Source organism: Augochlora pura, chromosome 4 (genome assembly GCF_028453695.1).
Source record: "Augochlora pura isolate Apur16 chromosome 4, APUR_v2.2.1, whole genome shotgun sequence".
Taxonomy (NCBI): Eukaryota; Metazoa; Arthropoda; class Insecta; order Hymenoptera; family Halictidae; genus Augochlora; species Augochlora pura.
The window spans coordinates 8,738,158-8,751,639 of NC_135775.1; the positions used below are offsets into that span (position 1 = coordinate 8,738,158).

A 13,482-nucleotide genomic window follows, 5' to 3' on the forward strand; every position below is an offset into this window, starting at 1 on the left:
TTCGAAAACACCGTACACCGCTGCCAAAATCTGAGCTTCGTGCTCGTAGGTGGCGCTTACCATTCATTCTCGTAAAAGAATAGACGTTCGCGACTTTATTATCATATTTCTTTCATACGTATCCAGATACGCGTGAAAGCTGATTTATTAGAACACAAAAATCGACCGCGAGTTTTACGGATTTCTGACAAAAACAAAGCGAACAAGTTTATCGCGTAAAGCAAATTATTAATTTCGTAAGCGACGAGTCGATTTGCAAGATTTGCTGTACCCGATCGTAAAAGTCTCCCGTCGAACAACAAATATTTACAAACGGAAGAAAGATTTGTATTCCATTTCATCGGCGTTCATATTTTACAATAATTTGTTAGTCGGAGTCCGGCGGACACTGCATCGTGTATTTCGTGGAAAATCGTGAAATACTGTACGGTTAGGAGGATATTGAATTTCCCGGAATTTGTTACCATTATTATTATTATTATCATCGTTGTGTTGCAATAATAAATTTAATTCGTCTCAATACGTCCACGATATTTGTTTACGGTCTTCGCGCGTCGCCTGTTCCCGATTTATTTGCATTTTCTTCCGAGGTAAATATCAAACCATCGTTTTCCGCGTGTCTCTAATTTTAATGTATAATTACATGCGCGCAAACAATGCGCCGGTCTGAACAATTAATTAAACACGAAAATAAGGTGTGACGTTGTACGAGTGAGTAGATCTGCCGGAAGTTCCGTTGCAATTAAATATTTAATCGCACGCAACATCCGTATTATATATATCATTATTGCGCAAAGTAAACATTTTAGGACAGCCGACAATGTGTGATACGAATTCGAGAGATTTCTGGACTTTCGGCCGTAATCTGGCAAAACTATGGTTATTTCTCCAACGAAGTGAAAAGTTTCTATTTGTTCGTGCATTTAATCTGTTAATGTTGCTATTTTACTAATTTAATCGTTAAAAATAGCTAACTAATTAAGAACATGTACATTGATATTCTTTATTAAGTCATATATATTTTATAAATATATCATATTTAAACAAAGTTCGAAGCAAATCTGCCCTATACAATATAATTACAATAATTTAGCTAACTGGTTAGCTCTTTTAGAATCGTGCAGGTTATGCGCTACAATTTTCACCTGTTTACACATCGAGGTGATTTTTGAAAAAAGTTGTGAATTCACTATTAACTCGTATGCGGAGCTTGTTTAAATTTAAAATGGCCACGTGAAAAATTCGGCAGTTGGTGCCGAGTTTAAAAATTTGGCCGGGCGAGGGCTGACAGATTATCCCGCGTACAGTTTATTATTAAAGGAGCTGATCCATTTATGTTTCTCCGTCGAGTAACGTTTATCGAGAAATAAGTGAAGATGGAGAATGGCCGGAGGGTGTGGCGGAGGAGCACCCCCTAAACGAAGTAAATTGCCGAGGTGGAAGAAAAAGGAAAAGAGGAATGCCATTACACCCGACCGCGAAGTAGAACTCGGTGCCCTATGTGGAGTAGGAAGGAAACGCGGCGACGCTCGAGGACTAGAAAAGAACGAGGAGGAAAGCGAACCCTAATAACGCTTATTTATTCATGCTTATAGCTCCGCTTTCGCTGCTCGAGGATTTTCATAATAACAGATTTGTTCTACTTCTATACGTACCATGCGCGGACATTATTAGCGCACGTATGCTAAGATTCTGACGTAACGCTTATGCAAATTTCGAAAGGCTGCGATGCCGCGCTACCCCTAAAACGCGAAATTACCTTTGATATTCGAATACTTCCTCCACACGTTTAGTATAATTTACCTTTTGCGTGCTTCCTTTGTTGGATTCGTATTAAAGCTTATTTTATTCGTTTCAGCTAATAATTTATTTTATCAATCAATGTTCCCCCGGACTGACAAAGAATGCCCGGGGGTAACATTTATTGATAAAATAAATTATTCATTTCAGCTAGACGCATTTTTGTCATTTTATTTCAAGCGCCAGTTTCATACGTAAAATAATTTACTTCCGAAAAGGGAGCTCAGATTTTAGTATTTTTTCTGCTTTTATTCTGAAACGATTTTATTGATTCTTCCAAGTGGAAGAGTCTTTCAAGAAGAGTTATTGTAAAGAATTACTGTAAATTAAATTAAGAGTTACTGTAAATTAAATTAAGAGTTACTGTAAATTAAATTAAGAGTTATTGTAAATTAAATTAAGAGTTACTGTAAATTAAATCATATTTTCTCGTAAATTTTGCTACGTTCGTTCACAATTACCTGTAAAGTATTATATAATATTAGCCAAACGACCGCGAAAACTTTTTTTCTAAAAAGAAAACCAATTCACTCTGCCGGGCTAGCAATAATCCACAAACCGCCGATGAACCGGAAGATAGCATGCTACGGGTCATTGAAGAGATTGAGCAACCATTGTGCGAGGTTGTCAAAAAATTTAGGAAAAAGGGTGATCGAGTGCAAAAAGACATTGACTGGTCATTTCATTCACATTGTATTATATTTCATACATAATGCTAAACGATCGTATTAAAAGTTGCGATGAAAATTTGTCCAAATTGCGTCTCTTGTCGAACGATCCTTTTTGTTACAATACATAGACATTTTAAACATGTTCGAGCAGTGTTTTAAACCAACGAGGTTCACGCATTTAATACTAGCATTTTCGAACTTGTTCCTCGTTTCTCGTTTTAGACCCGTCGACGGTACGAAATGTTTTTATAATTGTTTCAAGGAGTTTTATACCCGAGCACATATTATTGCGCGCATTGTGCAACCGGTTCCGAGCACCGTAGAATGATTAAATGCGCCTGTTCGCGACACATTGAAACTTTAACGAAGGAAAAGAGAGAATTCCCTAATTGTTACGTTACGGATTTAAATAACAACGGGCATAAAATTAATTCGCCCTCCTTCCTGCGGAACACGGGGTCGCACGTGTGTGACGCCGATAGCGATTGCGTTAATATTTTGTAAATTAAATTGGGTCAACGTTGAAATCCAATTAGAGAGGAATTCTTATGCGTGACCGAATAACAGTAAAAATAATTCATATTATAAAAGGTATTTCATTAAACGCACAGTTGTCGCGATCGCTTCGGATATTATTTCCGCCCGCGTTGATCCCCGAATGACGATCGTCGGGTCCATTTGGACCCGGCGCGAGATATTACTTTTCACGATTAATTTCTACATTTCCCGATTATTAATTTGTTGAATCTCAATGTTCGTGATCAGATTTGCAAGATCTACGAAAGTTCTGCATTGTTTAATGAACTTCTTTCATTAAATGGGTTATTTTAATTTCGTTAAATTGCGTGACAGATGGCTCTGCAGTGAAGGGGTTGAACACAAGCCACGCGTTATCTCCACTGCGTTATCAGCCCTGAAAGTTTTGAACCCGGTTTTTCATCGGCCTGTACACGACGGTGCCGGTGAACAGGGCACCGACGCACAGATTTTGCTTAAAGACGATACACATGTAAACAGCGCCAGGGAACTCGCAATCCCTCACTGTTTTTAAGGTCGAATTTGCGCAAGTGGTGCGCGACGTGGTTAAACCTACGTTGTCGTGATGGAATTTCAAGAACGTGACAGCGGTTAGCCGCTCTCGAGCATCCTCAACTTACTAGTAAACGTGAACAATCCTGTTCACGTCGGTGGCGACCTACCACTGCCAGGTTCAATACTGCCGACGAAGGTTGCGATCTACAGGCCGTCTCAAAAATGTAGGACAAACCAAAGCAGTCTCGGTACAAGTCGAGAGCGAAACCTTCTTCGCCATTTGGCGAGCTCAGCTTCTCCGCTAAATTTTGTAATAGTAAAATCATTAACCAAGTATAATTTTTTAATTATTTCTTATCATTATTTTTTAGAAGAGATTCGTTGTGTATTATAAATAATTTTATTACTATTAAAATTGTAGGGTAGATGTTACTTTATTATTCAAAGGGATCATTAACATATTCATTAAAAATAGGTAACTGGTTAAGGAGGATAAATACGTTGATATTCGTTATTAAACTATATGTTTCATAAAAATGTTATAGATAAATAAAATATGAAAGTTAAGTATATACGCAGTAACTTGAAACTTTTCAAGGAGGTTGCAATAGTTAACTAGGTAACTTGTCGTTTAACTGTCGTTAGATATTATAAGTAGCATTAAACTATAAAATAATACTTCCTAAACTTTAAACAACAGCTACCGCATCAGAAATGTTGATTTCCTAATCTTATTTTAACAAGGCTTCAACTATTATTAATTTTATTGCAGAACAGAGATATCATCCATGTTAAACTTCAGACAGCTGATCGATCGATCTCACGTGCCAGCATTTACAATCAAAAAGCAATATTTTTTCATTCAGTTTATTTTGGAACCTGTCCATGTACAATCGCCCAGGAAAATGTTCGTACAGAAAGTTTATCAAATCTAATTTTACTGGTCGCTTAGTGAACATATTACAGTAGGTATTTGCCCGTCTAAATATGTTCGAAAACTGTCGATTGACCGCGTGCAACAATATCGAAAAAAAACATCTTATCTGCTTCTAGAAAGAATTTTGGAGGCCACTGTACCGTTGTTTCGATTTGCACATGACACCGGATAAACTACGCGTTTTCAATAACTTGATTAAAACAGTGTGCACGTTCTGCTTCCAAAACAGGCTGTTTAATTTCATCTTTCATTTTGCGAGACGTGAATAATTGATCTGATAGTTCGATTTAGTTAAAAAGAACACATTTATGCAAATACTTGTGCCTTTCGAATTACAATAAACAGAATTCGTGCATCATTTCTTGCAAAAATACGATCGCATTCGTTGCTTCAGTATGAAAGCGTAACATACCCCATAGGTTTAACACTTTTTTTCATTTCTATGCAGTCGCTGCAATCGCACCTGCAGCTTAGAAATTGTTATCACGTAACGCACGCTGCTCGATCATTAAATTAATATAATATCCATTTTTCAATATTCTCTCCGTCAATTTTACTCACATTCAAAGGAACATTTCCCAGCAACGAATACATTTATTGATCTAAATTGATCGTGAACCAATTACCGGCACGTAAATCGTCTGCATGCCACCTTTTGTATAGGGTGTTCATTGTATATCACGTGTCAAGTATCGTTCACATGTTCTGAATAGTTTGTACATGGAAACGAGGGGAGATTATAGTGACATGAACTTGAAAACGAGCCTGTCGTTATAAGCCACTGTGCTCCAGAATTCCGGATACGATATGCCCTTAGAGTTGCCACTTGAATCCCGCGTATTATTGCAAAGTGCCAGGTTTCTCACGTGAGACGAGACGCTAAAGCACACCTGCGCCGATTGCGAGCTCCAAAACCAATACAGATTCGTTCGCTCAAATACAGAATTGGCTGGTTTCCTGAATAATAAATAAACGCCCGGTAATCACGGTCTATCCGAGCACGTCCTGTACCTCGATTCCAATTTGGATTTTATTCTACCTTTTCGATACGTTTTATCGAGAATCGACGTAATCGCGCAATTAAAAGCGATATTTTAAGCTAATTCCGCGATTTTTTTACCAGAAAAGTACAAAACCTATCTGAAATACAATTCTCAAATTTTTCAATGTACGAAAAATAGAAATCAAGCTCTTTATAAGTTCCATTAAATAAACTTTGATTTTTAATCGCAATTATTACAAATAACTGTTTATAAGCCATCGAATAAATTCATCCCCATTGATAACTATTGTTAATGAAGAGAATTTCATTTCAGACACTTATTATTAAACCGCGTCTTCGATGCATTGCTGACAAGAATGACTGGATCAAAAATAAAACTGTAAAAATATGAGAAGAATTTGAGAATATTTTTATACTATGCACAACTTAGAAAAATTATTAACAGATGTAAGACATTTTCATGAGACTTATAATCAAGTTAGACAATATTTATTATATATATAAATATAAATGCACACTCTACTTATCATATTTATTCACGGAGGAAATTGATTTCGACTGTCCATTATAGTTATATCAATATTCGTTATCGACAATGAAAATGATTTTCCTGTTATTAATAGTTTCGTTGCAACGGTTTGAGTTTCTGAATCGAACACTTTAATGCAGAAAGCAAAATCTCTATGATAAAATAGGAATTTAGTTTTCTCACTTAACATAAGCTTACTTAGCGCCACACTCTTCGCATCGCCGAAAGTGTTCCCTCATCGAATTATTGCAGCAGCTGTAAGAGGATTTGACGAAATTTCTGGGGGTACAATACCCCCCATTAGGTCGTTTCTTCGTATCGCAACCGGGCAAAACAGAGTAACGACGTCGGGGAAAAAGTTTCCGCGCTGCCCGACCCTTCAAGACAATTTCGGAAAGGCGAAAAGAGCAGGCCACCGAATCGCTGACTTGAATATCCCATTTCTGCCGTAACCGGGAATTCCTCTCACGTGGAATTACAATGTAAGAAACAAGGGCGCGGTACGGTGAACACGGCGCGCGAAACTCGCCCTGTAAGTTAACGGGGAACGTGCCGATGGCCGGAAACCGACAACAATATTATCGCCGGCTACTTTTATCCGGGTGGTCCAGTTATAATCAACCGTATCCTCGCGCGGAGTCGATTGAATTCGTTGGCCAATGTTTGCACTGTTCCCTGCTTTTTCCACCGAACTAATTGAGGCTAATTAACTGCTTCCATTAAAACGGGAACGGAAAGAGCGGACGGCAATACATTCCGTGGCACGAATTGCTTTTATTCGTTCACTATTAAATGGCTGATCTAATTTCGTCAATTGTTTATCGATCTCAGGCTCTGTGTATGTATGTATTTCTTATATTTTTAATAGCGAAAGTAACTTGTACAATATTCGAAGTCGTAAGATGCTAATGCAGAAATCTAATGTTACTAAAACGTCTTTAAATGACTCCGCAATTATAGAAAATTAAGTGACCCGGTAAATAAATTTTTTAAATTCTTAGTGGAACAAATCAATTTATTTTTCATTGCCAATTTGTTATATTTCATGTCTCTAATAGCAGAAGCAGCTTATGCAATATTCGAGGTAATAAATTTGGTGTTAATGTAAAAATCTAATTTTACTAAAACGTCTTGAGATGGATACGTAATTATAAAAATTGAACTCGACGAATATATTTATAAAATTTTCGATAGCCCGTATAAATTTATTTTACAATCGGTAATACTTTATATCGCTAAAAGCAGAAGCAGTTTATGAAATATTCGAGATCACGAATTTAATGCTAATGTAAAAATCTAATTTTACTAAATCGTCTTGAGATGGTTTCGCAATCATTAAGTAACTCGGTGAATATATTTTTAAAATTTCCGATAGCCCAGATGCGCGTTCGTTAATTAGTTGCTTTTTATCCCCCAAAAGTTTCAAGAGTTTCTTGCGCGACTGCAATAGTCATTTCGGGAAGCGTACAGCGGCGTTCGAACGTTTTGGGATTCCAATTTTCTGCGGAGCTCGCCCCGATCCCACCGTTCCTCCTTTCCTCGCGATTTCTTTAACGCACACCGTCCAATTTGCGGTTACCATAGGTAGAAACGATAACAAGATAAACCGTTCATGAATCACGCCGGACTACTTCTGTCATCGCTTGAACAAAATATATATTTTACCGCTGTAGCGTAGGATCTCCCGAAATTGGATAATTTTTCAGCCGGTTACGGTGGTATTTTAAACCAGAGGATTGCGCAATATTCGGTGAGAGAGACGACACGGAAGGGAAAACCGTGGAGCTGGGGAAGTGTAAGGAAGAAGAAGAATAGGTTGGAAGTCAGACACGATGGATATATCCAGGAAACCTAGTCAACTGAAGCGTAACCAAATCTACTGCCCTATTTACTCGACGTTCTACCGACTGTTCCCTCTAGATTCCTTTTCCGCTCATACTTTTCGACGTCAATTGCCGTGACACCTGCTAAATTTAGATTCGCTGCAGTGTCTTCGTACGGTCAACCTCCAATTATCCTCGTATAATCGTTTCACTCATAAAATTCAATTGGTAGGGGGGTTCGTCTTGATAATCCTGCGCGAATTTACTATAGCGCTACAGCGAATTATTCATTTTCGTAATTATACAGATAAAAAGTATATACGACTATTTTTGTACAAAAGTATATACGACTATTTTTGTACAAAAGTATATACGATTTATTTCTTTTTGTACTAACTAACTAATTGAACAATACCGTTAAATTCCTCAAACATTTATGCTTCGATCTATTACTTTCCTCTTATTAATATATAAAATTCGCAATTACTATAAATTACGAAAATGTGCTCTTTGAGCAACTAAATATTTGCAATAATTATTTTTCTTTAATATTTTCATTTAAATGATATTGAAACTGCTCCACAAATATTCCTAGGTTATTAAAAATAAGATACACATTCAATTATATTCTTCTTATGATTTCTGCAATATTTCTCGTCCGAAATATAGCAAAATTGATTACTTTACTTCCGAGTTCCCATTTAAGACCATCCACTGAACACAATTTTGTCAAAGGCAAAAATCTTCTCTCCTGTCTCTTGTCCTGCTCTTTGACATGGCGTCCTTCCGGATTCCCTTACTCTCCGACTCTGCTTGCCACTTGTGCACGGGTGAACGGTATTGGACCTTCCGTCTCCGATGGGCAGGTTTATTTTTATTCCATACGACTCGTTCGATTGAACATGACTTGCGGTTACAGGCCCGGCAATATATTTTCAATATGGCGAGTCGACATTCCGACCGTGGCCGCGCGCGAGTCTCTCGTATTCTTTGCCTGCGCCGATCGCTATCCGGCCTTCGTAAAATACGCACAATTCCGGCCGGAATAATAGCGGCTCCCGGCGAATTTTGTAGCTTTGACACGGATATCGAAGGCGGGGACCCCGATTATCCACGATCCTGTTAATTTAGTCGGGAATCCTGCTACGCGACACGGAAATTGACAAAAAAACGCGTTTTATAACTTTGCGCTATTTTATAGCGATTTTGGTACATATTAGCTCGACAAAAAGTACATAAATCATACTTTTCGCGCGTATAATTTTATTGTTAATAATAAGAAAAACTAATGCAAAATTAAATGTGTTGAATATGTTTGAGTTTCTGTAAGCAAAATCAATTTGGCATCTAACTTTTCCGATCGATGCAGACATTTATCGAGTTGCATAAGAATCCGCAGCCTGGTAATTATTAATTCGTATAAAGCGATTAAAAGGGAAATTATGCGCGACGAACGACAGGCGGTAGTCAAATTTCATAAACGGTTTTACGAAGTTTAACACCGCGCGATAAGCGAGCTCGATGGCCGGAGTGACGCAGAAAACGCAGTTTCCATTTTCGAGCGGTGTTCCCGTCAACGCGGAACGCATGTAAAAATGAAACCGGTTTTAACAATCGATAATACGTACTCCGGCGGGATCCCATTTCTGTCAATCATCCAACAGTCACTAGAAGTTTCAACAAATCCGTAAAAAAAAAACCCGTGCCCGACGAATATACAATATGCAGTCGCTGCGAAATAATAACCCTCGACTTTATTTAAAACGTTTGCTATGTGTGAAACGCATTTCCCAATTTTCCTGCGACGCGTATCGTTTTTCTCGTTCGCAGCTCTCGTCGTTAACTGCTCGATTTTTTTTTTTTTTTCATCGACAGAAAAGTTTTAATGCAATCGTGCCGGTCTTGCACAAATTTTAATACAAAAGTTTAACCGTACTACGATTTTCTAATGACGGAATGTGGAATTCCGATTTATTTATATTTCCTGTTTGGCGCCTGCAATAAATATAATTTTCGTTCTTTTGTCGGAGGAATGGACAAATATTTCACGGTAAACGTTAACAATAGATCACTGTCTTTTGTGTGGTATTTAAACAATTAAACTAGAACTCGTCGAAGTGGACAGCATTTTATATGGATGACGGGTGAAAGATAAGAATTGACAAATGAAATTTCATTCGCCGTTATCGAATTCAAGCAAATATTCGAGCAAAATTCATTTGAAAAATTATTTGTTACTTAAATGAAATATTCGACTAAAGATAATTCATTAGAATGATTATTCCAGATTAATATTTATTCGAAACTATTCAAATAATGCCTGAAACTTGCACGTCAACATGGAATTTAATAAAATTTTAATATAATTTATCGATAAATATTTGATTCGTATACTTTTTAAATTCATTTTGATCTTAGCAACGCGTTTTTTTTATTATTTTCAGTTATCGTTTACCTAGAATTATCCACAACTAATTGCTTCGCGGTGTGCGCGTTTTGTTAAATGTTAACTTCGGAGCGTTACGCTTGGATGCGTGCCCGTTTCAGCGAATAAAATTGTCCCCCCTTCATTTTCAAAGAATTCCGGCTGAAATAAAAAGACTCACGCCCAGCAGAGATCGTCAAATACGGCCACAAAGTTCAAAATCCCGTGCTAGTTCTGTTCGGAAGAGTCGCGGAAGTTCGCTTTGCTTTTGAAGTCAGCGAGAACCGTCAAGTGTTACAGGGGAATCAGTGTCACCCAACATATCCCATTTGACCAAGTCAAACAATTACGTCGATTACGTAATTCGTTAAAGTAGCGAATGCCGGTTTACGGAGCCGCAGAGAGAAAGAGAGAGAGAGAGAGGAATTGAGAGGAGGGGGAGAGCAAGAGATGGGGTTGGAGAGAGAGAGAGAGAGAGGAAGAGGTCGAACGCTGGGGAAGTTTGTCCAACGTTAGGACTTAGTCGGAAGTTAGCTCGACAACGAGCATCTAGTTAAAAGCATCAGAATACGTTCCAGGTTCCAAACATTCGGGACGCAAAGATAGTTAATTAGGCGGCATTGTTGTCGGTGCTAATAAACGGATGCGTTGACATTAATACAATATACAGACGCAGCGTAGGATTAGAGGGTTGGGAAGGTAGGATAACTAACGGTATAGCTGAATTATGCATTAATGGATAGTGATGTTGCGGCTAATCCCGATTCATTCGATTATTTGTGAGACCGTGAACAGTGGCTGCGGATATCGCTATTCGAAGCCACGGTCGCCCAAAGATTTCCGTCTGCTTTTCATCGAGAATCATCATTGACATTTATTTTCTCTTACTTCGAATTTAAAATCACATCGATGGTCATCGTAATTTCGTCGACGCGAAAAAAGAACGTTTTCAAAAATTTCTCCTAAAAAAACTACTCGATGGATCGGCTTGCAACTAATTTTACTATAGAGATAATACTTTGTAAATTAGTTAAAAAAATACTCAAGGGGATATTTAGACAGTTGTTGCTTGCACTTTAATTTTCGCGCACCACAGTTTTGCATCCCGCTTGGGTACTTCCGAAAATTTATTTTGGGCGAATCTTTGATTTTATTCTAAACCAATGTCGAAGAATTATATAATTTGTTTAATATAATTTATAAAATATAGATTGTGATTGGGAGATACCAGGTGTTCGTGGAATAAACAGAAAGGCTATTAAAAAAAGTAAAAATAATATTAAGAGTTGAACCAATTTTTTTGAAATATTTAAAAAAAATTTGTGTTTTTTTTTAATTTCAGAGCAAGGACAAAATACGAACAAGAAGAAGACGACATTTTCGAGACTGCTTCGAGGATTGAAAACGCATCGGAAAGAAAAACAAGGGCAAACTCAGGGTTCCCCAAGACACGGTCGTGCCAGGATGGGGGTGCCCCAAAGAGTAAGTTTTCAAGTATGTTTATCAATTTATATTTATATTACTCCCCTACCATAAATACGCTCCTTGTGATCGAAAATTTGGCAAAACAATGTATAAAGATCACAGACAAGTGGCGAATGCTCCAAGACATTTTTTATATCATTATTAATCTAATCTACGATTTCTTCCGAGGATCTCGCTATTAGAAACGTTTCACTATTTTACTTGCGATCAAGATTTAGTTTGAATGTACACAAATTTCAGTGTAACACAGTGTCACGCTGATAAGGTAATCCAAATATTGTCTTTGGTTGTTAATGCAAAGAGACTGGCTTAAGCAAACGTGAACAGCTCAAACATCTGGGGGAAAGTTCCCTTCTCGTCATTTGGAAATTATGCGTACCTATCCTGTTTGCATTCCAAAGTAGCAATCAATTGAACCATTTTCTCAAAGCTGTTAGTAATAACTTTAGATAGAAATAAAAAACGTGAATTAACTTTTAAACACCATGTAAAATGAAAGACAGAAAAATTGCGAAGAAATGGGAAAATAATAGTTTTCTTACAAATAATTTTTCTTAAATGTTACAATGTTTATATGTGATTATTATTGCAACAATTATTAACCCTTTGCGCTATTATTATAGCGCCAAAGCTACTTTATTTATTTTTACATAAAATTCAAAGATGTCGTTGTGTTACATCCATCTAAACTTTCAAAAAGAATTAATAAATTTTATTTTTCCTATTTAATGTTCTATAGTATGCATTACTATTCGTTTAATGTGTACCGTTGATTTGCGAAATATAAAGCACGCTGTGCAAAAGGGACACCGCGAGAATTAGCAGTTTCTATTAAATGGAGAGGAAAATCAGGCATAGAATCGATTCTATCAGAAAACATGAAGAAATAAATTTCTCGTATCAAGATTACGTCTAACCTCGGACAAGTACATATGGTGCACATATGTGGGCACATAGAATATATAGTACCTGTATTACTATACCATGAATACTGTCGCCATGACTGCCGCGACCATTGTATGAATTCGCTCTGTGACCACAGTCAGAACTGCGTTTCGCTGTCTAGCAGGACATCCTGTGTCTGTAATGGAAGGCAACCGACGAGTTCTCGGAGGATACGAGAGCTGGACCACGATCCACTGGAATAGAATATCGCGAACTGTCGACATATGTCTGTCTCTTGTCGACGCCATTTACCGCACATTGCGATTTGTCTTGTTTTGGATTCACCGCTGCCAGTAATGCCATAACGCTCGCGCGAACCTAACGACAGGATAGCGCGTTTACTTCCTATAAACAGTACTAACACGTTTGCCGAAGATAGCGGCACCAGTTTCGCGCTCCTTGTGACCCAGATTATAATCCAACGACATTTCCGACAAATATATCGGAGCAATAATTTTCGCGCGGGAACGCTTCGAGAAATGCTTGGATCTCGGACAGCGTACGAAAGAATTTCATAGAACTCGCAGCTCTAACCATTATATTATATCGGTGAAATAAAAATAAATTGTTTCTTTTAATAACTCTGACAATTCAGTGTCAAAATATTACCAAATATACCTACACATTTTTGTCATAATCGTAAAGACATAAAGATTAATCCTTATGCGCTCTTCTTTTATGATTTCTAATTTCATTTTACATTCCACTCTCTTATTAAAGAAAAATTCATGAATTTATTTAAACGTTCTACAAAGTTGAACTCTCTTTCCTTGACGTTTGATTTCCGACAGATCGAACGCACGGTAGAAATTAATTAAACTTCATTTGTGTC

General features: G+C 37.4%; 1 protein-coding gene across 2 annotated transcripts in view; it reads left to right on the plus strand.

The window, feature by feature from the left end:
- The window catches only part of LOC144469213 (uncharacterized), a 76,606-nt gene that overhangs the window by 24,596 nt on the left and 38,528 nt on the right, over positions 1-13,482 (plus strand). Inside the window, exon 4 of one of the 2 annotated variants that reach the window (XM_078179228.1) lies at positions 11,563-11,714. In XM_078179228.1, the coding sequence (XP_078035354.1) occupies positions 11,563-11,714 (152 nt within the window). The remainder of the gene's footprint in view (positions 1-11,562; positions 11,715-13,482) is intronic. The other variant, XM_078179229.1, reaches the window with a different exon arrangement.